This window comes from Schistocerca gregaria, chromosome 5 (assembly GCF_023897955.1).
Source record: "Schistocerca gregaria isolate iqSchGreg1 chromosome 5, iqSchGreg1.2, whole genome shotgun sequence".
Classification (NCBI taxonomy): domain Eukaryota; kingdom Metazoa; phylum Arthropoda; class Insecta; order Orthoptera; family Acrididae; genus Schistocerca; species Schistocerca gregaria.
This window is the reverse complement of record NC_064924.1, coordinates 459,663,806-459,690,944: the sequence shown is the minus strand read 5'-3', so window position 1 is coordinate 459,690,944 and position 27,139 is coordinate 459,663,806. Positions and strand designations below refer to the sequence as shown.

The window sequence follows — 27,139 nt, the reverse complement described above, 5'->3', positions numbered from 1 at the left end:
GACCAAAAAAGGGTTAAAATGAGATCAGAAAAAGGGCAAGGGCAAGGGACTTACTGTAACTGTGTGTGTACCACTGCACAATCCATCATTCATGCAAGAGCTTGTTTCCTTTCACCCCATCCCCTTCCCCCTTTGTGTGTATACACTCGTCTAAATTTAATACATGATTCTAGAATTCCATATTAGGTAAGTGTAGTCTGATTGGTCATTTTGGTGTTAACTTTAACGAACTTTCTTTACTGCCAAACTTCATGCTTTATGTTACCTTTTAGGCACGTGTAAGTTTGTGAACTCCACAAGAATGGTGTTCAGGTTTAAAAGGATACTCTCACTGCATTCTTTTTACAATTTGTGCATTTGTTTTTCCAAATGTTATTGAGCGTGACTTGATAATATGTACAGATTTGAATAGTTGCTTGATGTTCTACCTGTACAAAACTTAATATCAAAGATTTCCCCTTCCTCTGAAAAACAGTTGACAGATATACATTCACAATACCATGGAATGAAAACATGAAAACATAATCACAAAGATACATGAGCTTGATGCTGTTCACCACAGTGTAAATTGCATCTAACCAATGAAATGTAATGTACTTCTATATTTAATACAGACATGTATGTGATACTGATCCCTATTTAGTAAGAGAGAGTATTATTTATAAATGACTTGCTGACGGAATCTATCTTATTTTATCAAATGTAATTTTATCTTGCCACTTTTAAAAAAATATATATTTTAACAAAAGTTTATTAGAAGTTCTTGTTTCTTGTAGATGTACTGCGGATTTTACAAACATGAAGTAGAAGCCAATCTTATCGGAGCTGAATTGATGCTTGAGGCAATGGGATATAAACACACAGGGTCAAGTATAATGGTCCTAGATGGTCCTATTGACCCTGACAGAGTTTCTAATGTTTCTCGTGACTCACTTGTGGCATTTGTTGAATGTCAGGTAAGCACAAGAGAGAGAGAGAGATAGAGAGAGAGAGAGAGAGAGAGAGAGAGAGATAGCTGTCTCAGTTACCCCCTGACAAAAGAACTGTTGATTTGTGTTTATTGTTGCACATTTGCTGAACTCAGACTGAGGTACACAATTTCCCACTTTATGCAAGAGGGCACCTTAACTGCTTGAGCTATCAGAGCACACTTCATGTCCAACCCAAATTCTCAACTTGTCATACACTACTTCCGTAGCACATCCTGTCCATTTTCCTCATTGCCTGCAACATCTCACATGACTCTCGCAAGAGGTCAGACCTAGAGCACATCGACACTGAAGGTACAGTATTGTGAAATGCCATCTAGACTTAGACATCACTATTATATGTGTGATGTATTTTCTTTCAGACATGAGACATACCGATCTCATTGGAATAATTCAGTGTAGTAAGTGAAAGTTGTCAGAAAGAACAGATATCACACGTATGATAGTAATTTGTAAGCCTTGACAGCATTTCATTATATTCAACGTGAATGCACCCTAGGGCCAACCTCTTCTGGGATTCACGCAAGATGCTGTGAGCAATGAGAAAAATGGACAGCAGGTGCTGTTGAAGTAGTGTGCAACAAGTTAAGAATTTGGGTTGGATTTAAAGCATGCTGTGATAGCCAAAGCAGTTAAGGCGATTACCTGTGTAAAAAATTTTTGAGGCAAATAGATTAAGTGCATTTTATTCATTACAAAATTTTAGTTCCATGTAAATGTGGTACCTAGGCATGATGATTAAAATAGGATGTGATGAATTTATTATACAAGAAAATCAAAGATAAATATTTTTAAATAATGGACATCATGAATATTTTTGCTGTGCAACATTTTTTATCGGATAAGGTTCCCCATAAAATTGTGCCATACTGAATAACTCAACTTGAAGTAACAATGATGTGCTGTTGTTCTGGTATGGATATAAGAGGTACCTCATCACATACACATTTCAGTGACAAAACTTTTATAATGCTTTTCCTTTTCTGGAAGTCAAACAGATTTTGAAAAATAATGTGTTCTGTAAGGCTTTTTTTTATTTTTCCCACAATTTTATCAATTTATTTAAATAAAGCTACGAAGTGAGATGGGCAGTAATCTCCCATACCATCTGCTGATCCCCTTTTGAACACTGCTTCTATTTCAATATACAGAGTGTCTGGATTAAACATATAATAATATAAAATGTAATAACTGGAGAAGTAATTGAAGTATTGATTGACAGTATGTTTCTACAGGTATGGTAATTCAGAATGTTTGTTTACACACCTAATACACCTCAATATACACACAATACGTGGCATGACAGACATCTAATCGGTATTCTACTTCTCTCCAAGTGTTTTGCAACATTGCAGGCACAACCTTAGCGAAAGCTGCACAAATGTGACAGCACAGATCTGGTGGATCACAAACACTGTCTGGTGCACTTGATTCATGATAAACCCCCACAGAAAGAAAACCAGTTGTAATAATGTCTGGGCTCCTAGGAGGCACAAGCAATTGATGAACTACTGTACCTGTCCCAGACCAGCTATCTGGGAAAACTCGTGGTCCAAGAAACTCCAAACATTATTTGCAAAAGGACATGGTGCACCATCTTTTTGGAAGTTCATGTCACGAGGAAGTTGTGGCACAGCATACAGGTCCAACATGTCCATGTATGTTGCTACTGTAGGCTCTGCAAAGAAGAATGGGCCTATAACCGTCACCTTCAGAAATCTACACTACACATTCACTTGTGGAGAGTCACATTTGCACTTTTATCACTATGTGATGGGGTTTAACTTCCCGTATGTGGCAGCTGAGCATGTTTACCGTGCCCGGTAGTGTGGAATGTGGCCTTGTCTGGAAACAGACAAAATCGAGGAATGATGCATTATCATTTTTGCCATAATTCTCTCTGCGAGTGCCTTCCACCATGGCCTGCCCTCAGGCTTAATTTTCTGATGAAGCCACAGCTTGTACACCTGTAGGCACAAGCTTTTATGGGAAACATTGTGTACTTTCGAATGAGTTAACTGTAACTACCTACTTGCTTGTTGGATTGACTTATGAGGTTTCAGTTGGAAGAATGTATGGATTAATTCAACAGTAGCCTCTAGAATGGTGTGATTGCTGTGGGGCCCTTACATTGAAAGCAAACTCCCAGTTACCCAAAGCCACTTGTTCCAATTCTTGATTTTTATGTAAGTGATAACATCGTCAGTTGATTCCAGTCCATACTCATGCCAGAAACATCATTATACTAGCATAACAGACTTTATCCCTGCAAGAGAAAGCACACAGAACACAGTCTGATAAGGAGTCCATGTTGTTACTGATGCATGTTTACGTGAGCAAAGCAGTTACGCGCATGCACCTGCAGTACCAAATGCAGCAAGCAATCACAGAAACATTTTGAGTTACCATATGTGTAAAAGCAAACAACCAATAAACATCTCAGTTATGTCTCAGGTTATCATATTTATATTATTATATGTTTAAACAGGAAACACAATGCATTTTAACACATTTGGGGAGCACCTTTGTTTCAAGGATATAAAATGGTATTGTGGTACATGCAACTTTGGTTAGAATGGTTGGTATTCTGTCTTACTCAACTTCAGTTTAACCTTATTTTGATGGGCTGTCATATCTACATCAAATTTTACTCCATATTAATTACTTCATTGAAATATTTGACATGTGAAAAAGGTTAACAGTACAATAATGTTTTTAATTAATTTGCTACATTTCTTGACTTTTAACATTAGCTCCAAATTACAATTTGAGAATATCCAATACTAACATTGTTTTATTTGTATGTTTTTCCAGGCATTTTGCTGTCAATACAACTTTTCCAAATGTAGCTTTATCACATTTAACTCATTTTACAAATCCAGAATTCCTGTTAACTTTTATATCAGTATTTTTCTACCTTTTTCTATCAAAATTTTTTGGTCTTTGAAGTTGTCAGAGGTTGGCTAATCGTCTCCAGTTAACCACAGTAAATTTAAATTTAGTAAAATTTCTTTTTATACACATTTTAGACCACAGTTTTTCTGTTTCTGGAAGTTAAAAAAAAAAAGAGCTAAATGATACATCTCCTTGGACCTAAACGAGTTGTTGATTATTATATTTGTGTTCCTAAGGGCATTTGTAAAAGGTTCAAGGTAAAATAAGGTTTCTGAATTAAGTCATGAAACTCTATAGACTCTCTGCTTTCATCTAACACTCGCAGATTGAAATTTACTGCAAAAATGTCTATTTTTTTTAATTTGCAAAAAAAGACTAAAGTCTAGCTTAGAGAATTTAGTTATATATTCAGAAATTTCAGAGACTGACTTCAATCTCCTAATTCTGCAGATAACTATCAAGGCAAATCATCAATTTAAAACACTGAAATCATTGTTTACTTTATAATTTATGGAGACATGGAAAATGCTTGAGGTTGCATGAGATTTACTACTACAGCTGTTGGCAACCTAAAATGCTCAGTTTTCGTCAATAATTTTATTCAAACCTTTCTTAGCCAGTATTCATTCAAACAGGCACTATATGACAACACTACACTGTACTAGTATTGCGTTACCTGCAGCACTGGGGGGAAAAAAGTGCCAAAAAACATTTTGGAGAGATCTTCAATCCATTATTTCATTTAAACTGCATATTTTCATATATGAAATCCACGAAATACACTGTCAGGTTCGAAAACTGTGAAATCATGTTGGCACTGTGCAATTTGCTTTTGTGAGCCAATCAGGGCACAGGACACATGACCTCATTGGCCAGTCACTGCATGTTAGCTACACGAACACACAAAGGAATAAAATAGCTATGGTTAATCTCTCACAGTAATATACAAAATGCAAAGCAATGTTATCAAATTCCTTTAATGGTGAGGAAAATTGAAGGCACCAGTCTCCCCAAAAGGCACAGAATTGTAGTTGCTAGTTGTGCATACAGCATTCTTCTGAATGAGTTATTGTACCGTTGTTCCATTGGATGGTTAAAGTTTACGAGCCTCAGTGAAAAAGTGATTTAGTATTTCTTTCAACTGATATGCTCTATAGAACAGGTACTCAGGTAGCTAATGCACAAAATGTTCAGTCTCTCTGCCATATCATGAGATGGCACCTCTAGCATCTCGTCACATTCTTTCAACATTCTGTGTGTGAACGGAACGATCATTTGGATCAACAAAGTTCACACTATGATTCATTCGTAAGATCTAGAGTATCGTATGAACTGAAGCAGTCACTAATAGTTCTCGCACCAGTGAGGATCTTCTCTTTATTATTATGATCGAGATTTCCTCGGTTCAAAATTCAATGGCTTCAAGGAAGTATTTTTTCGACCCTCACTGAATTCCACCAAACACACAATTTCTGACAATTTTATGACCCCTGCCATGTTTTCTTTTCCCAATTTTCTCCTCGTCTTTTTCAGTGATGACTCCTGCCCCCCTTAACTGTTGTGAATCATGAATCATCCCCTTGATATGCACTTCATGACAGAAGGAAGAATAGTCATTCACCATACACTTTGAGAAGCTAAAATTTTTGATAAGTTTCTCCATCTTTCGATGACAAGTGGAAAACCACGTAGTACAGATATCAGAGATTTTTCTGATCACCATTCGTGAATTAGTGAATCAGATACTGATCAGGGCACTCAGTTCCAGTATGCACTGAACATATTGACCATGTGACTACCCTTCCTCACCTTCCGCCAGTGCCAGCAACAGAAAGAGTCTTATACCAAATTTGGTAGATTTTGTATTTATGCCTGCATATTACAAACATATGCAGTTAAAATGTAACACCACATTAAAGACCTGTCCACGGTGTGTCTTTTTTAGTATGGTATGTTGCCAGTGAAGCGGTAGAAAGAGCGATATTGGTATGTAAAACCGTTATGGCTTATCTATTCCTCATGACCTGTTTCATCAACCCTACCAAAGGGTACTGCAACACTTGCAATTTCTCCAGTTGTGGTTCACTTTCATTTGTAATCACTATAATAACTGGAACAGCCCATACCAAACTAAAAATATCAGAATGTTCAGCAGCGTTGTCAGTGTTATCTTCAACTAAATCTAAACCTTCATAAAAATTTTGTATCTTGGTTTTTTTTTCTAGTCTGTCCATTCTTACAGCTAATTGAGAACCTCTTGATCAGTGTTTCATCTGTTTCAGAAAATGTGTTATCTATTTGACTATATTTTTCATTTGTATCTGTTGATTAATCCTGCATTTCTCATTTCATCTGAGAAATTTTTTCGTCCACCTGTGGTGATTGCTGTGAAATTGCTTGCATTAAATTTTTTGTTAGCTGTGCAATCATTTACATAATCGATTCTAAAGAAATATTTTCCCCTATGACAGCTGTATGTGAATTTCCTGAGTAATAATGTAGTAGAATCATTGTTTTAAACTAAATAATGATGAATTATTTAGTTTATTCTTGTTTGTATCTTTTGTTATGAACTATATTCCCTCAACTAGTTTTCTTTCTGACTGAACAGTGTTTGACAAACTGACTCTGCCTCTAAATATTCACATATCCACTACACATACATAATGATGTCTGCACTCATTATCTTCCATACTTAATAAAACAAGTCCGCGTAAACTTGTAACAGGATCAAAGTCAAGGTGCAAAAGCATAATAAATTTTTGATGCAAAATTGTTTGTAGTTGTTTTCATCCTCTGTTGTATTCTTCAATTCGAACTACTTGCATTCCAGATTTGTATTTACCTCTTGGGTCACCATGAGACAAGGGTTCACTGGGCAGCAAAATCATAAAATTATTGTTGTTGAAGTACCTTTCTTTTAAATATATTACTTATTATTACTATGCTCTTCCTTGTACTGAAAATAATTATCCCAAGGATTAAATAGTGTACATTTATTGCATGAACTTAATAACATGCTGTCTGTGTGGATATCTGAGTACAACTTTAAATACTAAAAACAAATTTGAAGCTATTCTGTATAAGTTTTTTCACAAGCATTCTTGTATATAGTTTCATTTATGATTCTTGTCCACAGCTCGTGGTCTTGCGGTAGTGTTCTCGCTTCCGGTGCACGGGGTCTCGGGTTTGATTCCCAGCGGGGTCAGGGATTTTCTCTGCCTCGTGATGACTGGGTGTTATGTGTTCTTCACCATTATTTCATCATTATTGACTCGCAAGTCGCCGAAGTGGCGTCAACTAAAAAGGACTTGCAATACGGCGGCCTAACTTCCCCGCATGGGGCCTCCCGGCCAACAGTGTCATACAATTATTTCGTTTATTGATCCTTGACATGTCTTATTCCGAGATACTCCTTACAATGTCCATATGGAGTTGGTATTTCTGTGCCATCCTTGCTGTGATGTAAAGGGATCTGCTGACAAACTTCAAATGCCACATGCTGCCTGAAGAGTATCTCAGACAGATAACAGTAAAACACAAAAAAATTTTTGTTCCAACATACAATGTCATATTCAAAAATGTGGACCTGTGTTTCCCTTGAAATGTTCCCCTACATGCTACCATTAATATGCTACACTATTGTTCTTTTATATGAGACAATGACGATGCAGAAATCTCGCGATCTCTGGCTTTAAAAGGAGAAATTCCACATTTAACTGCATAACAATTCATAACAATTCTGTACCCTCACAGTGCTCATCCTTGGCGGTAACATCACATGGTGAAAGAGCCACAGTTGCCCTCCCTCCCCCTCTTGAAAGTACCTTTTTCTCATGATTCGTCTCTGCACAGCATGAATGATATAAATCCTTCTGTTACACCAACACACCATCATCTTACCCAATTCTTTACACAATTAGCTCCCTACCATGCCTACAGCTAAAAAATATACAAAAATAAATCAGACAGTGGAAAATCCATAACGAAATAATGACAGTATTATCAAAAGGATAGATTGTTACTCACCATAAAGTGCAGATGCCAAGACGCAGACAGGCACAACAAAAAGGACTGCTAACAAGTTAAGCTTTCAGCCGAAAGGCCTTTTGGCTGCAAGCTTAAGTTGCTAGCAGTCTTTTGTTGTGCCTGTCTGTGACTTGGCATCTCCACTTTGTGATGAGTAGCAATCTATCCTTTTCATAATATTATAAATAAATCTGCCTATGTTAACAAACAATATCTAACCAAAACAAAAAAAACTGAACAAAACATAACCTTGCTCAATGTTTTCCCTGGTCTCCTAATTTCCTATATAATTAACCATAAAAAATAAATGTCTAAAATTCACATGGTAGCTTTCCTATATACTCGCACAGCCTGACTGTGTATGGGATCTTTCCTATATACTCGCTCAGCCTGACTGTGTATGGGATCTTGCCAGACCATGAGTTTCTGTATCCCGACCCTCCTTTTTGCCACCAACCTTCTTCCCAGGTAGTGACACTAGTTTCTGTGGAGTACTTTAAAAGGGCGAATGCATCCTATGTGGACAATGATTGTTCATGTTGGCAATTGTAATTTAACATTTACTGGTGATGTCAGTTCTACAACTTGGTACGGCTCCTAGTATCACATAATAAATTTCTTCATCTCGCCCTTCGGTGTATGTGGGTTTGTTAACAATACACATTGGCCAAATTTAAAATCTGGCAATTTGCCACCATGCCATCCCATTTTCTCCTACTGCTCAAGTGCCTTAGTGTTCACCTTCTGCACACATCCTTTAATGTTCTAGTAGAGTTCTGTATATGTTCCACATTTTTCCCTACCTTAGTCTGTAGTAACCTTCACAGTGATGGCATCTTTCTTCCATACACTACGTAATGAAGTGCAAGACCAAATGCTGTGATGCATCTTTGAATTATACACAGCCACAACATGTGGTAGGTAAATACCCCCAGTCATTATAGTGAATACTGAAGTAATGGCTCAGCATCTTCCCAGTCATTCGGTGTTAGCTTGCACACGGTATGGAGTAATTCTTAGTTTTCGGATACATAACAGACAACACAGTTGTTTCTTGAGCACTGACATGAAGTTGGTGCCACAATGTGTGATTATCATTTCAGGGACGCCGAATTTCATCAACCAGTTGTTTAGTATTGCCTGTGCTACTGTACTTGCCTTTTGATTTGGAATGGTGATCGTTGTGAGATATCACGAAAAATGATACATAATAAATGGCTCTTCCCCTCTGGTGTCTGGCCGAATGGACCTATGATGTGTACTTTAGCCATCTCAGGTCGGTTGGTTGGCTCTGGTAACTTCTGAAGCTGTTGACTCAAAGTACACATGCTTTGCACATGGCACCAAATTTCTCATATACTGGACCACATCCAGTTTCCATGTCCTCCACCAGTAACATTCAGCCAATCTGTGATCTGTTCTGCATCCTCTGCATCCAGATAGCATGTGGTCATGTACTTATTCCTTTGAACTCTTTTTCTCACAGTACAGCAGGCACTATGCTATGTGGCCCAAGCCGCATTACTAGAGTGGCCAGATGTCCTGATTTTGCTGAAACAGTCCCACATTTCACTTGCATATCTGTGTGCCCCGAGAAAATCATTCGGACTCATAATTGTCACAGTTCTTAATTGAGAAACAAAATGAATCCCTGAATATTTCTCATTTGTTTAAGTATTTGTGAAAACTAGTTTCCTGTAAGTAGAACATTATAGAAATGTGTATTTTCACACTGTGTTTGCCTACTGTATTTCATTTAACTAGTCTTATGCCTAAAGAAAGAGTAAGAGATATGTTGAAAAGAAAAGCAGGTATTAGCCCCGCTTGCCTCTAACTTGCCGACCTTCACCTTAATGGCTCTCAAGAAAAGTAAACCGAAACCAAAGGAGGCCTTGTCTCTTTATGCAACTAAAGCTATGTGGAAGTTAACTTCGTGAAGAATGTGAGCAGTGTGGCATGTGTTAGCAGCGGCTATTGAATAGTGTTTGACATGTATGCAAGCTTGCCCTAACTACCTGCATTCAAATAAAATCTTAAATTTTACTATGAAATACATAATTTGTATCTAATTACTGCCGAGTAATATCACATACTGTATTTTACAGACTGTAAGACACTATGGACTATAAAATGCATCTTAATTTTCAAGCAATTTTATAAAAACAACATATTTTTATTGCAAGATTGCAAAGCCAGACTGAAAAAATTCTTAGATTACAAAACCAAATTTACCTTTAAAACCCCCGAAAATCGTCACTTCTAGTTTTGGCCATTTTGCGTTCAGTCCTCTGTTTGCACATTAGACTTCCTCATTTTTTTCAGTTTTTCTTTACATGTCTGCCAATTGTGAATGGTTGTTTCTGTTGGTGAAGGGTGCAAATGTTGCTCAGCTGTTCTATTTCCACGTTCTTCTGCATATGCTATTAGTTTCAATTTTGTAGCCCCCATATATGAATACCTTCCCCCCCCCCCCCCCCCCCCCCAATTACAAAACTAGCTACTAACATAAATATTGTACTGTTATCAATAACACAAATCACCTTCAATTCGAGTTCACTGGCACCACAGACTACAACGATGCACCATAAGCTAGACAGTGTTCTGGATTTGTGATGACAGGACAGAAGGGAGACAGTGTTAGCAAGCTTGCGAATGCCCGCAACTCATGTTTGTCACATAGGTGCACTGCTGCTACCATTTGAATCCAGTGTTGCCAGATAGAGGTAGGTTTCCTGTGGTATCAAATATATGGCCATTTTTAAGACTATCAAGAAAAATCAAATGCTGGACATGTTTATATTAATTTCAGGTATAAGACGCACCTGAATTTTGGTGACAATTTTTCAAAGAAGATAAACAAATTGTACCTAGTAAGTGGTTAAACACTGCAGAAAGGTTAAACACTGCAGAAAACATGTCCACATTATTACAGTAAAAACATACATATCAATCTCTATTATTTGTGAAGAAAAGAATTTTATTTACATGTAACGTAACTACATTTTCCTTTCGAATTCATGAACTGAAGATACATTCTTGCTATGGGTTTTTCTGCTGCTGCATCATCACCGGCCTACTATTGATTTCAAAATATTACTATAACTAAGAAGGAAGGAAAGCATAAGTGTAGTAATGAAGTTGAGTATAAACACAAGTGTTTCTCTTTGAAATCTGGTCAGTCTACTCTCTACCCTGCTGAACAGCCCACTGTGGATAGCAAACTGTGGCTGCGTTTTGGCTAACTAGCAGTCAGCATCAGTTATTTTGCCATTTTGCAAGGCTGCAACCATGTGCTCATATTTCACCAATCTTCTTGCTCTGACTGTGCATTTCCTTGGCTACTTTCCAGTTTGTGAATCACTTCAAAGAGTAATTCACTTAATTTCATCTCTCACCATGTCAGCCTACTTCAAGTATCTTTTAAACCCAACAACCATTTTAACACTGTGTGGTCTGTTAATACTTTAAATCTTACAGATAACACCTGACATTCACCCATCCACCAGAACTTTACACCCTTCTTTAACAATTGTATCAGTGCTCTTGCAATAACCACAAATCCCATCACAAATTATCTATAGCAATAAGCTAATCGTAATAATGACTGCAGCTCTTTAGTCGTGTGTTGCAAACGATGCACTACATGTATCGGTCTCAGGTTGGTTTTTACACCATCCTAACTAAGCACATGTCTTAGGAACACTATGTGATCAAAAGGATCCGGACACCTGGCTGAAAATGACTTAAAAGTTCGTAGCACCCTTCAGTGGTAATGATGGAACTCAATATGGTGTTGGCCCACCCTTAGCCATAATGACAGCTTCCACTCGCAGGCATACATTCAGTCAGGCGGTGGAATGTTTCTGTGGAAGTGACAGTACATTCTTCACGGAGTGCTGCACTGAGGAGAGGTATCGATGTCAGTCGGTGAGGATTGGCACAAAGTCAGCGTTCCAAAACATCCCAAAGGTATTCTATAGGATTGAGGTCAGGACTCCGTGCAGGCCAGTCCATTACAGGGATGTTATTGCCATGTAACCACTGTGCCACAGGCCATGCATTATGAGCAGGTTCTCGATTGTGTTGAAAGATGCAATTTCCATCCCCGAATTGCTCTTCAATATTGGCAACCAAGAAGGTGCTTAAAACATTAATGTTGGCCTGTGCTGTGATAGTGCCACGTGAAACAACCATGGGTGCAAGCCCCCCCTCCCCCTCCATGAAAAACATGACTACACCATAGCACCACCGCCTCCGAATTTTACTGTTGGCATTACACACGCTGGATAATGTCGTTCACTTGGCATTCGCCATACCCACACCCTGCCATTGGATCGCCACATTGTGTACCGTAATTCGTTACTCCACGCAACATTTTTCCACTCTTCAATCGTCCAATGTTTACTCTCATTACACCAAGCGAGGCATAGTGGGGCATTTACTGGCAAGATGTGTGGCTTATGAGCAGCTGCTCGATGATGAAATCAAAGTTTTCTCCCCTCCCACCTTACTGTCATAGTACTTGCAGTGGATCCTGATTTAGTTTGGAATTCCTGTGTGATGGTCTGGGGAGATGTTTGGCTATTACCCATTACGACCCTCTTCAACTGTCGGCGGTCTCTGTCAGTCAAGAGACAAGGTCGGCCTGTACACTTTTGTGCTGTACGTGTCCCTTCACATTTCCTCTTCAGTATCACTTTAGGAACAGTGGACCTAGGGATTTTTAGAGTAGATTTGTTCCCATATGGAATCCTGCCATGTCCAGAAAACTTTTCACTGCTTTAGTCTGCTGATTCAGTCTACTTTTGAGATACTGCACTCAGCTGCTCTCAAATGAAGCTCATACTGCTCTGTTTCCAATAGCACTACACGAGCCCTTCCTTAAGCTGCACTGAGCGAGGTGTCAAAGTGGGTAACACACTGGACTCGCATTTGGGAAGACAAGGGTTCAAACCCACGTCCAGCCATCCTGATTTAGGTTTTGTATGAGTTTCTTAAATCATTCCCCCCTGTGGGTTTTGGGGTAAGAATAGGCCCACGGTATTCCTGCCTGTCGTAAGAGGCGACTAAAAGGAGTCTCAAACGTTTTGGCCTTGTGAGATGGTCCCCTAACGGGTTTGACCTCCATCCTTCTAAATTTTCCGAAGAGCGACCCGATTGGGGAAGGGCGCCTTACAAGGAGCGATGTGTCCATCATGCATTACCAGGTTTGTCGTCATCGCTTAGCAGTCCCGCTCACCTACCATCTCTTGGGCGTGGATTTGTTCTTGGGTGCAGTTTATTGCAGTCTGCTATGCTGTGTCGCTTTATGCACCAATGACGATATTGGACTACATCACCTGAAATCCAGCACGGTAGCCAGTCCGTTGTGGTGGGGCCGCCATGTACCCTGTTGGTTGTAGCCCCCTGACTACACAGGGATCGCTCTGCTGATGCCAGCGCCGTTTTAACTCCCCATGTATGCCAAGGAGTAGATGCCTATCTCCTTGGGGCATTGGGACTCCCGGCAATGGCCATCCTGCCAGGTGGTCGTTGCTGAGGCTGGGTGGTGCCCGTGGGGAGGGCCCTTGGTCGGAGTAGGTGGCATCAGGGCAGATGACCCGCAATGAAGCGTGGTACATCATCTCTTGCTGGCGGCCAGCCGCCAGCAGTCTCTAAGCATTCCAGGGCTCAATACAACACAACTACATATGACCCCAAATCGTTCCCCTCCCTGGCTACACCATGGGAGGAACGAAAGACTAAGGATGCCAGCGAACCATACTCGCCCCGCTACCTGGTGTGTACGAGAGCTGATGGTGAATCCTTTACATCCATGAAGCCTCAGTTCTTCGTCGAGCACTTAGAGGACAAGTTCGGGGAGGTGGAGGGCTTGTCCAAAATGCGCTCGGGCTCGGTTTTGATCAAATCGGCGTCCTCCGCCCAGTCCCGCCGGTTACTCGATTGTAACAAGCTGGGGGATGTTCCGGTTACAATCACGCCCCATAAGAGTCTTAATATGGTCCAGGGCATAATATTCCATCGGGACCTTCTATCGCAGTCCGATGACGAGCTTCGCGCCAATTTAGAGCGGCGAGGTGTTCACTTTGTCCGGCGCGTACATCGTGGTCCAAGGGATAAGCAGGTTGCCACCGGTGCCTTCATCTTGGCCTTCGAGGGTGATACTTTACCTGAGAAGGTCAAGGTGATGGTCTATCGTTGTGACGTCAAGCCATATATCCCTCCCCCGATGTGGTGCTTTAAGTGCTGGAAGTTCGGGCATATGTCTTCCCGCTGTACTTCCAGCCTCACATGTCGAGATTGTGGACGCCCATCACATCCCACTACTCCATGTGCTCCGCCTCCCATCTGTGTAAACTGCGGAGAGCACCACTCGCCTTGCTCGCCGGACTGCAGGATCTTCCAGAAAGAGCGCAAAATCATGGAGTATAAGACCCTGGACTGCCTGACATACACTGAGGCCAGGCAGAAGTTCGAACGCCTCCATCCTGTTCGAATGACTGCCTCTTACGCCGCGGCTACTACTGTTATGGCCCCATTAGCTCTCCCTCAGACTGCCACCTCCCAGAGCCGGAATGCTACACCTGCCCCCTTGATGGTGGGGGGCACTTCACTCCCTGCTGCTCCTGCACTAACCTGCCTCAGGAGCAGCAACCCCCCCACCATCTGGGACATCAGTCCCCACTTCTAAGCTGGGGAAGCCTCAAACTTCCCTGGCTCGAATAGCACGGAAAGGGTCCCTTGGGTCCCTTCCTTCCCTTCCTTCCCAGGTTTCCGCCTCTGGGAAGGGTGACGTCAGCCAATGGAAGAAAAGCAGACCAGCGGCTGGTCGCAGGGCTTCCCGCTCCTCCTCCATCCCGGAGACTGACTCGCTGGAGCCCTCCCAGCCAATGAAACCCAAGGACCAGAGAGACAAGACGAAGAAGAAGACCTCTAAGGCCAAGGACCACGCGGTGGCATCCACCCCACTGCTCCCTACAGGCTCTGCGTCCGAGGATAAGGTGGAGATCCGGGCATCCACTGAGGACCTGGATCTCGCCGGACCCTCAGACACCATGGAAGCAGATTGTACTGGTCCTCCATCGGTGGCAGCAGGTAACCCAGTGGCGTGATCTGCCTCCTCGGCCCCTTCACGCCTTTTTCGGACATGGACAAAGCGATACTCCAGTGGAACTGCAGCGCTTTTTTCCACCACCTTGCTGAGCTTCGCCAACTCATCAGCAGTCACCCTTTCCTCTGCATTGCCCTACAGGAAACTTGGTTTCCGGCAATGCGGACCCCTGCCCTATGTGGGTATCGGGGTTATTACAAGAACCGGGCAGCTTATGAGAGGGTATCTGGTGGAGTCTGCGTCTACATCCTTAACTCTGTCTACAGCGAATGTGTACCTCTTCACACACCTTTAGAGGCTGTCGCTGTAAGGATGTGGACGCCTCAGCCTATTACTGTCTGCAGTTTGTATCTTCCGCCAGATGGTGATGTCTCGCGTCATGTGTTGGCTGCATTGATAGCACAACTGCTTCCTCCTTTTGTGTTACTGGGCGACCTTAACGCCCATAACCCCCTGTGGGGTAGCGCCGCGATTACTGGCCGGGGTAGAGATGTCGAGACTCTTCTCTCGCAGCTTGACCTCTGCCTCTTAAACATGGGAGAGCCGACACATTTCAGCATAGTCCATGGCACATTTTCGGCCATCGACCTTTCTATCTGCAGCCCCGGACTTTCACCAATCATCCACTGGAGTGTCCATGACGACTTATGTGGTAGTGACCATTTCCCCATCTTTCTGTCACTACCACAGCGTCACTCTTCTGAACGCCCCTCCAGATGGGCTCTGAATAAGGCTGATTGGGGCTTGTTCTCCTCTCTCGCCACTATCGCACCTTCCCATGACACCATTGATGCGGTGGTTCAGTCGGTCACCACCGGCATCATTTCTGCGGCGGCCTCTGCGATTCCCTGTTCATCCGGGTCCCCTCGGCGGAGGACTGTGCCTTGGTGGGCACCCGAGATCGCAGAGGCGATTAGAGATCGCCGGCGGGCTCTTCAACGCCATAAGCGGCACCCGTCCTTGGAGAACCTCATCGTTTTTAAACAGCTCCGTGCCCGTGCCCGACGCCTTATTCGCCAACGGAAGCAGGAGTGCTGGGAACGGTATGTTTCCACCATTGGCGTCCGTACCTCTGCCTCGCAGGTTTGGGTTAAGATTAGGCGCCTCCATGGCTATCGGCCGCCTGTCTCTTTCCCTGGGCTTTCGCTGAATGGAGTGGTGTGTCCTGACTCCGACACGATTGCGGACCGGTTAGCAGCGCATTTTGCTCAGTGTTCCGCATCTACGAATTACCCACTGGCCTTCCGCTCCCGGAAAGAGCGGTTGGAAAGTTGGGGGCTTTCCTTTCACACGCGCCACGCGGAGTCATACAATGCTCCTTTCAGCGACTGAGAATTCCAGAGTGCACTATCTGCTTGCCCTGATACGGCTCCTGGGCCAGACCGCATCCACAGCCAGATGCTGAAACACCTCTCTGTGACTTGCCAGCGACGCCTCCTAGATGTTTTCAACCGCATCTGGGTTGAGGGTGTGTTCCCGTCTCACTGGCGAGAAAGCATCGTCCTCCCCGTGTTGAAACCTGGCAAGAACCCACTGGAGGTGGACAGCTACCGCCCCATAAGCCTCACCAACGTTCTTTGCAAGTTGCTAGAACGCATGGTGAGCCGGAGGTTGAGTTGGCTCCTCGAGTCTCGAGGCCTTCTGGCTCCGTCTCAGGGTGGGTTCCGTAAAGGCCGCTCTGCCGTCGATAATCTGGTCTCCCTAGAGTCTGCCGTCCGTACAGCCTTTGCACGCCGCCACCATCTGGTTGCCGTCTTCTTCGACATGCGGAAGGCGTACGATACGACTTGGCGATATCACATCCTGGCCACACTTCATGGGTGGGGTCTTAGGGGCCCGCTCCCGATTTTTATTCAGAATTTTCTGTCGTCTCGTTCCTTCCGCGTGCAAGTTGCTGCGTCCCATAGTTCCTCCCGGGTCCAGGAGAACGGGGTCCCACAGGGGTCTGTCCTCAGTGTCTCCCTGTTTTTAATTGCGATCAATGGGCTCGCTGAGGCGGTGGGATCGTCCGTCGCAGCTTCGTTGTATGCAGACGACTTCTACCTCTACTACAGCTCCGCTGGCATTGCAGTTGCTGAGCGCCAGCTGCAGGGCGCTATCCGCAAGGCGCAGTCGTGGGCTGTAGCGCACGGCTTCCAGTTTTCGGCCGCTAAGACCTGCGTTATGCATTTCTGCCGGCGTCGCACGGTTCACCCTGAGCCACGCCTTTACCTTGACGGTGAACCTCTTGCTGTGGTAGAGACGCATCGGTTCTTGGGCCTGGTATTTGATGCCCGGTTGACTTGGCTGCCTCATATTAGGCAGCTTAAACAAACATGCTGGCGGCATTTAAACGCTCTCCGTTGCCTTAGCCACACCGGATGGGGTGCTGATCGGTCCACCCTTCTCCGGCTGTATCAAGCGCTGATCCAGTCCCGACTTGATTATGGGTGTGTGGCTTATGGTTCGGCATCGCCATCAGCATTGCAATTGCTGGATCCCATCCATCACTGTGGGATCCGACTCGCCACAGGAGCATTTCGGACAAGCCCTGTTGACAGCTTACTTGTGGAGGCTGGTGTTCCTCCATTACAGATCCGGTGCGACCGACTTCTGGCCGCTTATGCTGCCCACGTTTGTAGCTTGCCAGGGCATCCCAACTACCGTCTCCTGTTCCCGCACTCGATCATCCATCTTCCAGACAGGCAGTCCCGGTCAGGGTGTACGATCGCGGTTCGCATCCGGGCTCTACTGTGTGGGATTGAGTTTTTTCCTCTACCGCCTGTTTTCCGGGCCAATCTCCGTCTGCCCCCTTGGTGTGTGTGCCGACCATGCATTCGGCTGGATTTGGCACAGGGTCCGAAAGACTCGGTCCCTCCTCCAGCCCTCCGCCGCCGCTTTGTTTCTCTCCTTGCCGAGTTTTCCGGATCTGCCGTGGCCTATACCGACGGTTCGATGGTCTCTGGTTGCACTGGTTACTCTCTTACTCTAGAGGATCATTGTGAGCAACGGTCGCTGGCACCCGGGAACAGTGTATACACTGGGGAGTTGGTTGCCATCTATTGCGCCCTAGAGTATATCCGCTCCCGCTCAGGTGAGTCCTGTGTAATCTGTAGTGACTCCCTGAGTGGTTTACGAGCTCTTGACCAGTGCTTTCCTCGTTCCCGTCTGGTGATGGCCATCCACGAGTCGCTCCATGCTCTTGCCCGTTGCGGCCGCTCCGTGGTCTTTGTTTGGACCCCAGGTCATGTCGGCATCCCGGGCAATGAGCGGGTTGACACGCTGGCTAAACTGGCAGTGAGTTCACCGGCTCTGGAACTCGGCCTTATGGAGTGTGATCTCCTGTCGCTTTTGCGCCAGAAAGTGCTTGGTGCCTGGGGTGACGAGTGGCGCACCCTGCCCACGCCCAACAAACTTCGGGCGGTGAAGAAGACGACCGGTGTGTGGCGCTCCTCCATGCGGGCCTCTCGGAAGGACTCTGTCGTCCTGTGCCGGCTGCGCGTTGGCCACACGTGGCTGACGCACGGCCATTTGTTGCGCCGGGAGGACCCACCGCTATGTCGCTGCGGGGCAGCTCTGACGGTGGTCCACATTTTGGTGGACTCCCCACTTTTAACAGGACTCAGGCAGACGTTTGCGCTGCCTGATACCCTCCCTGCCCTTTTATGTGATGACGTTGCTATGGCGGACCTCGTGTTGAGTTTTATTCGGGCAGGGGGTTTTTATCGTATGATTTGAGTGTTTGTCCTTTTATTTCCTGTATTGACTTGGGCCTTTGGCCTGTGGCTTTAAACTGTGGGTTTTAATGTCATTTGGTGGTTGGCTTTTCCTTATTTTCATGGTCGGCCAACCACCTTCACACTCGGTGTGATTTTAGTTCCGTTTGTCTGGTCTTTGTCTGTCTTTCTTGTATTGTGTCGTCCCTTGTCTCAGTTCTCCGTTTTTAACGACTGACAGTTTTTATTTCGTGTGATTTTATCGTGGAACAAGGGACCGATGACCTTAGCAGTCTGGTCCCTTCAATCCCACATCCAACCCAACCCAATCTTAAATCATTTCACATAAATGCTGGGATGGTTCATATGAAAGGAAACTGACGACTTCCGTCACCACCTTTCCTTAATCCGATGGGACCAATGACCTTGCTGTTTGGTCCCCTCCCCCGAATCAACCTACCTTAAGCTGCTGAAATGCAGGCACACTTTCAAGTCTTCAGCATACACCATGTATAGCTTTGCTTCACCTATTAAGAGCAATTAGGGCACCTGCGATAGGCATTCATCAGTTCAGAGGCCCAGCTTTATGGCTAATTCTAGGTCAACTATGAATGTCAGCACATCTTCCATTGTATTGCATGAAAAAGTGGTAATTAGGCTGATAGCAGCTGATTTTAGTTAAGGCACAGTTACATTGGATGAAGCTCCCTCATTTCAGCTAATTCCTTGTGTATCTGCATGTTGCTTGCCTTTTAGAACCTCCGTTTGATCTACCAAAGCTTTTGAAATGCCTCTTGTGAAGAAAGACACTGTGAATCTTGGCTCTGCACTGCACAACCTTTTCCCACCAAAATTAAAAATAACACAGTAACAGAGAACAAACAAAGATAATGATAACAGAGACACATTGCAGTAATGACACGCTGATTTTAGTCTTTTCATCTAACGTTTTTAACTCTTCACACTGCTTGGCAAACTGACCATAGTGTCAGCACGTGTCAGATGCTGACTGTGCACATGGTGCACTATAGCCCAACAGATTGCGCTGTGTGCATCTTGCTGGCTGCATACCACCATAATATTCCCTATCATTTCTTCAGAATTGAGAAAGATTAGCAGTTTCTTTGATCATCATAAACTCCATCTTTAAATTTCTGTAGCAATTGGTTCTCCTAACCATCTGCTTGCACGAGACCAGGAAAATGGTAGAATAAACAGTAAGTCCACTCACATACTGCTTCATCAAAGCTGCTAGCCAGAGCTGGTGATCACATTCACAATCCAGCCTTCCATAGCAGCCGATAACTTCTGACACCACTTGTGGAGGTGAGGATGTACTAACCTAGTGGCACATGAAGCTGGCTGTGTGACGGTACAGAACATTTTGCAGCATGGCACTTCCCATGCCGTGGTTGCAGCGGATTGGTCGCAGGAGTCGGAAACAGTGCTGGTTGAATTAGTCCTTTGTTCCTTAACAGTTACAGCGGTGGAGACGGATCTGGGAAGGTGCCAATGCCCCCATGTTGTAGGCTGTGCAGCTGGTGAAGCATGTCAGTTTCAACATCAACCCTTCAGAAGGATGGTGCACTGTGTGTTCCTTCAGTCAAAGGCAACATGCTCCTGTCAGCACAGTGGCACTGGTGCTGACTCAGGAGTGGTGCCATGCGGCACACAATTGACGGATGGCAAGTGGCCAGAAGCAGATGGCTTGACCGAGTTGCTCAGCACAGCATGTATCGGACCAGGTGGGATTAAACTGCGACCTCCATCATCAATGGTAACAGTAGAATGTGCCCGCAGTGAATGCTGGCTGACAGTGACAGCATATGCTCACAGAGGATGATGTACGGGAACAACATTTGCTCGATTGCATGGTGATGGCTGAGTGCCTAGGTGACCCATACTTGAGCCCAAGGCCCACCAGAATGGTATCCACCAGCAGGTGGCCCAACAGTGTGGAGATACGAAGTCAGCAGCATCCTGACTCAGCACAGGCAGCAGCCTGCAGCTGTTGACAGGAGTGACTGTGCCAGCCTTGCTGAATCATCTCAGATGGTAGGCGGGCGTAGACCTCTCCTCTTTTGGTGATGATTGCATAATTCATGATGTTTCTCTGAATTCATAGTGTAATTGCAAGCCGGGTCAGGTAGTGTCTCTGAAACAGCAGCAGTACAGTACGCTAAATCGTAACAGGTCTGAGGCACCGGGCCCAGGCAATCATGATCTCATTTGCCCTAGTTTATCGGTCAGATCAGTGCCTCCAGAAATTCCTTCAGTGCTGTAATATGTAGCAATTCTTTGTTTCAGAGACGCTGGATGGCGTCTTCTGCTTTATCAGCTATCTGAATATGTGTTCCTGCATCAGGATGCCCTATTACTGAGACGGCTTTTGTAACCCCCCCCCCCCCCTTTCCCCTTATAACATTGTTTGCTTAGTCTCTCACAAGAGCCATAGAGCCATTATTACACCAGGTGGAACTGTAGTAGAACACTAAGGAGAGACCTGCAAGCAGAAGTGCCCATGGAAGGAAGGCTGAATGCAGACTGGAGTGGTTTGCTCATGTGATATGGATGAAGCTTAACCAAATTGCCAATCAGTACTTGTAAAGGAATATGACAAGACAGAGACCACGTGGAAATCCAAGAAAAAGGTAGCTGGATCATGGGATGCTGTAGTGAGGAAGGAAATCTACCAAGACAGAAACAGATGCAGACAAAATGTTCGGAAGCTGGAAGAACTTCCTGATGATAATAATGATGATGACGATGATGATAGTTCTTTAGAGGCAACAGTCATCTTTTATGTCCTCCTGTCTCATATCAGTAAGTTTATTTTTTTCTTCAGCAATTGTATTTAGCACGTTACATTTTCCCATGATGTCTGCGGGCTCTCGTAACTTTAGATGTAGCATCTTTATCCTGTTTATACAATCCCAACCATACTGGAAGCTCAGAACTTTTGTGACCCAGATAGAAGAAGAGACATTATCAGAGCAATAGCGTTAACTAAGAAAATGAGCTCTGGAGTTAAAGTGCTCACACAACAGTATTTATGTTTTACCACAGTATCAGTACTGGAGGCATGTGTCATACTGCATTAAACCCCACTCCAGTACATTAACCTATTTTTGTACAGAAGGATTTTTCACATGTTTCCTGTATTTTGTGTGTCTCTTGATTCAAGGTTTGTGGAGGTGTTTCTTCCACTCAGCACCTTTACAGCTTTTTACATTATTTGCTTCTCCCAGTAAAAGTATAATTAATCCTAAAACTAGAAATTTTCGTGTCTATTATCCCTTATCCATTTCTTCCTGTTTCAATAGTTGCTAAGTAGATTTTCCCTTCTTACAAAGTAACTGTTAAAGAATGTAGTGAATTTTTATATAAACTACACTTTGTAATATTCTCTTTGTCTTGGTGACTTGTTAATACTCACCAGGTGTTGTGTATGTTCCTGTAAGCTCCAGAGCTATATCTTCAGTATTGTTTACAGTTGCTGAAACACATTTGGGAAGAAGTATCAAGCCGGTTTCATTGTACATGGCTGGATGTTCTGGAATACCGTGAGAATCATGCTGGTTCTCCAGAAAATGCTACCAGAGGTTTGATATATAGACTTCATCAGCGCCATTATCAAGAACAGCAGCAGGTGCAACAACAGCAACAGCAACAGCAGCAAAAGCAGCAGCTGATTTCAGCTCCTTATCATCACCCACCTCCAGCATTTGACACATATGGCACTTCACCCCATTATCATTCTCCAGCGGCTGGTTGTGTATATGGACAAATTCAACACCATGTTCCACATTTAGGGTATAACTACTATTCACCCACTTACACTTTGGGCAACACCCATGCTGCATACACTCTACCATCACAGTCAAGATACGCTGGTGTTACAAGTGTGCCACAATCAGTACCTTACCAGGTTGCAGTACCTGCTCCTGTGCACACTGCCTACCAGGTGCCACCTGCTCCACATCCTGTATTAAAATCTCAAGATCTTTATCCTAACAGTAGCCACATACATCAATTTCCTGGTCCATTGGCAGTGAATCACATCCCACCTCAAGCAGTACAGAATGGCTATCCTCCGTCAGGACAGTTATTGGAAAACCCGGCTGTGATGCAGAATTATGGTTATACTGTCCCTACTGGACAGTTAATAGAATTAGAAAATACAAATCCTGCACAGAGTACTAGTGTCAATCACCAGCAGTCATTTCCAGGGCCAGATTCTTCCATATTGATACCAAGAGTAGTGAAGCAGCATAGTTCCCAAGCACAGCTGAAAAAGAATTGTGAACGACAAGTTGATAGTAGTGGCAGGTTTGTTGCACCTGTAAATTCTCAGGATCACTTGTCATATTTGGATGATATAGATAGCATTGAAGACCATCCTTCATTAAGCAAGGCAAAAGAAGATGGTAAAGGAACATTTGATGCTTGGAACTATGTTTTCAAAAGCCTCGAGAGCCAAGGTTACAGTAAAGATTTAGCAGATAGGCCAAATGTTCTCTCCCCAGAAAAACACAGTAAATCTAATCATAAGGAACCGAAGCCATCAAAGCAACAGGCTATCGAAATGTCAAGTCTTGAAAACACCTTAAAGGAATTGTGGCTTGAAGAATATCATAAAAAGATATCTAGTCCACCAGAGAGAAGACCAATGAAAATAAATGAAGCTCTGCATAGGATGAAATTGGAATGTGATGGTGAGGGATCCAGAAATTCAAAGAAAACATCAGTGAATGAAAATCTAGATGGCCGTGGTAGTGTGTATGACAACATGTCGTCACCTCCCAAAGAAGTAATGTACTCTGAAGTAAGTAGGTTGAATGTTGGTGGCAGTTCAGACGCTGCAAAAATGTCTAAGACATTTCCCAAGGAATCGAAAAAGAATGTGAGTAAAAAAGGTATGAAAGAAGATAATGACATTTATGTGAAACCACATACTTCGAAAACATCTCTTGGAGCTGATGCAATTGAGAGTCCAAATGATTATTATTCTGGAGCTAGTGTTCCATCCAGAGAGAGACCAGTATCTGTTGTTACAGAAACAAGCAAATCAAATGTTCAAGTAAACAAGAGCTCAACAAAAACATTACCTAGAGAACCAAAGAAACATAGTAAAAAGAATGTGCAGTCTAGTGTGCAGTATTCGTCTGCAACTTTGGACCCAAGAAGGATTTCTGATCACACTAATCGTGTCAATCCCTCTAGTGATGTACCTAGGTCAAACGAAAAAGAACTGAAGCAGAAAGACTGTACAGAAGTCAGCAATTTCTCTGAACATGAGTCTGATAAGTGGGAATGTAGTACATGCACTTTTTTAAATAATCCCACACGTGAAGTTTGTGAGATGTGTGGTAAATCGAAAGTCAGAGGATCAGAAATCAAACCCCTTGCCAGTGGAGGCCGAGAATGTCCGCAGTGCACACTGGTGAATGAAAAAGGTGTAGATACGTGTATTGCATGTGACTGCAGTCTGAAAGACTCCCCAACATACATTTAGCAGTATTGTGACCAGACTGCAAGTAACAGTCCAGCTATCTGAAAATGTTAGACTGACCTGGTTCACAGGTCTGTATATTTATAAAAATTTATTGCTTGTTATTCACAATTTCTTCTTGTGTGATCACCCACCCCCTTTCCCCCTTTTTGTTTTCTACTTAATAATACTTTTATAATGAATTTGCATTAATGTTTTATATACACAAACCATTGAACATAATAGTGTTCTCTTTGACATATGTTCACAAACCATTCTTCATGTGTTCATTCTTCTGTAATAATTCTTTTTAATGGTTTTGTATTCTAAACACACAATGCTGTACTTCTGCGGGAAATTTTCCCAGATATATTTCTAGGAATGAAATTTCTTTATATATTTTCACAGTAAGAGAAAAATTTTATTTTCTGCATTTACGTTGTATTTTTAATTGATTTATTTATTCAGTAACTACTGCCTTTGTTAAGTATTCTAGTCTGGGCTCTACATTTATGGTAAAGATATTTACTATTGTTGATAATTTGAACATCAGTTTCAGGCTACAATTTCTTACATAATCTCACAACATAAATATCTTATATAAAGCAGGTGTTGTACCAGAAGGGGAATAACTGTTAGGGCATTGAGCATATTGTGTTAACAGCATGCAGTCACATGTGTTGCTTAACAAAATGAAACTTTGTTGTTACTTGAGAAATACCTCTTTGCTTAATTAAGTGAAGGGAAATGTTTTGTTCGCCAAGAAATATAAGGAAATGTCATTGAAGAAACATTATGTACATTTTTTTTAGAAAAGTAGTTTCATAAATGTTCTAACAGTGTTAATTATATGTGCAGAAATATGTAAATCTGGCAGGATTGTAAGGTTCAGAATCATTTGTCAATTGGGACAGTTTTTTAAAAGAGTGAAAACATGTCAGTTCTTTTGAATTGGCCAGAAAAATGTGGTGTTACAAGCACAACAAGGTACTGTAACCAAGTTATTGTTAAAATAGCTGCATCTTCGTCCTATGTCTTTTCAAAAGAATTTTGAGAGATGATGAAGCCTATTAATCCTCCCACCCCCACTCTTCATTATCTACTGCACTTAATGTGATGTTGATTTGACAGGAAGCAATACAGTTAATGCTTTTACATTTTTACTGCTCAAGTAAAAGTTTTTTGTGGAATAAAAATAGTGTAATTTCCTTTATTCATTGCATGTTTGTTTTTTGTTTTGTTATCACATATATTTTAATAATTTGCATGGAAAAATGGTAGGTTCTACGTGCTGCATTATACAAGTAAACTTTCATTTCAGCAGAAATATACAAGATAAACTTTATGATAAAGATCTATTTCTTTTCACTGTAAGACATTCAAGATGTGAATGATGAAAGAAGAAAGATAATTTCTTCAGTCACAAACTGTTTGTTTGGGCAACTGGTATTTGGGGGGGAGGGGGGGGGAGAGAAGGAACTTCGTATATGTCACTGGAATGCAACTGCTTCACAACTTTTATTTTTTCATGAATATAAATTAAAAACCAGAACATTATAGTAAACTATCCTCTACTGTAGCTGTAAAGATGCCCAAAATGAAACAGTGGAAACACCAGGTAGGAATATAAACAAAGTGGAAAAAGACAGATTACTAGGCGCTTCTGTCCGGAACCACTCAACTGCTATGGTCGCAGGTTCGAATCCTGCCTCAGGCATGGATGTGTGTGATGTCCTTAGGTTAGTTAGGTTTAAGTAGTTCTAAGTTCTAGGGGACTGATGACCTCAGATGTTAAGTAGATGCTCAGAGCCATTTGAACCATTTTTGAACTACTTGCCGTAAAGAAGGCGTGTCAAGTTGCAGACAGGCATAATTAAAAGGCACTTACATAACAGTTTCAGCGACAGCCTTCATCAGTAATAGAGAGGCACATACCATTCATACACACGAGTACACCTCACTCACATTACTGCCACCTCCAGCATCTCATACCGAAATGTGCAACCAGCAATCTGGAGGGGGCAGGTATGGGGAAGGGTAAGGGATAGTAGTTTTCAGCTGGGGAGAGAGACGAACGCTGTCTAGTGGAGTGAGTAGGCACTAGAATGCCAACAGGTGCAGTGTCAGAAGGTTGTGGAGCAGGGAAATGTGGAGATAAAAGGAGAGGAGCAGGGAAAGATGGGCAGATGCGTTGGCAGAAAGCGGCAAATAAATAGGATGGGAGTGGAGAGGAGATGATAGTACAGAGGGGGTGGAAATTGTCGGATGGATGATGTGGGGACAGTAGTTATGTGCAATGAGGCCGAGATAATTACGGGAGCAGAGAATGTGTTGTGAGGATAACTCCCACCTGCACATTTCAGAAAAGCTGGTGGTGGAGCAAAGGATCCAGATGGCTCGGGTAGTGAAACAGCCATTGAAACCAAGCATTATGTTCAGTTGTATGTTGTGTCACAGTGTGCTCTTGGCCACAGTTTGGCGGTGGCTGTTCTTCCTTGCACTGCAAGCGGCGGGATTGGCAGTCAGACCAATGTAAATAAAAGCTGCGCAGTGTTTGCAGTAGAGCTGATAAATAACATAGCTGCTTTCTCAGGTGATCAGACCCATGAGGGGGTGGGATAAATCAGTGACAAGACTGGCATAGGAAGTGCTGGGTGGGTGGATTGGGCAGGTTTTGCACTTGGGTCTTCTATAGGGATGTGATCCTCCTGGCAAGGGGTTGGGATTGGTAGTGGAATAAGGATAAACTAGGATAGGGATGGGTGACAGAATACCACTTTAGGAGGGGTGGGAAGTATCTCGGCTAGGATGTCCCACATTTTGAGGAATGATAGGTAATTATCTTCCATAATGTCATCTCCCCCCCCCCCCCCCTCCCAGTAGCTGAGTGGTCAACGTGTGACAGAATGTCAATCCTAAGGGCCTGGAT

The 27,139-nt window shown here is 43.2% G+C and overlaps 1 protein-coding gene across 2 annotated transcripts in view; it reads left to right on the top strand.

Annotated features, from left to right (window-relative positions):
• Positions 1 to 25,423, top strand: part of LOC126273108 (protein tamozhennic) — a 73,235-nt gene extending 47,812 nt beyond the window's left edge. For both annotated transcript variants that reach the window (XM_049976553.1, XM_049976552.1), the window contains exons 4-5: positions 777 to 956; positions 22,213 to 25,423. In XM_049976553.1, the coding sequence (XP_049832510.1) occupies positions 777 to 956; positions 22,213 to 24,234 (2,202 nt within the window). In that variant the 3' untranslated portion in view covers positions 24,235 to 25,423. The remainder of the gene's footprint in view (positions 1 to 776; positions 957 to 22,212) is intronic.
• Positions 25,424 to 27,139: the final 1,716 nt, after the last annotated feature.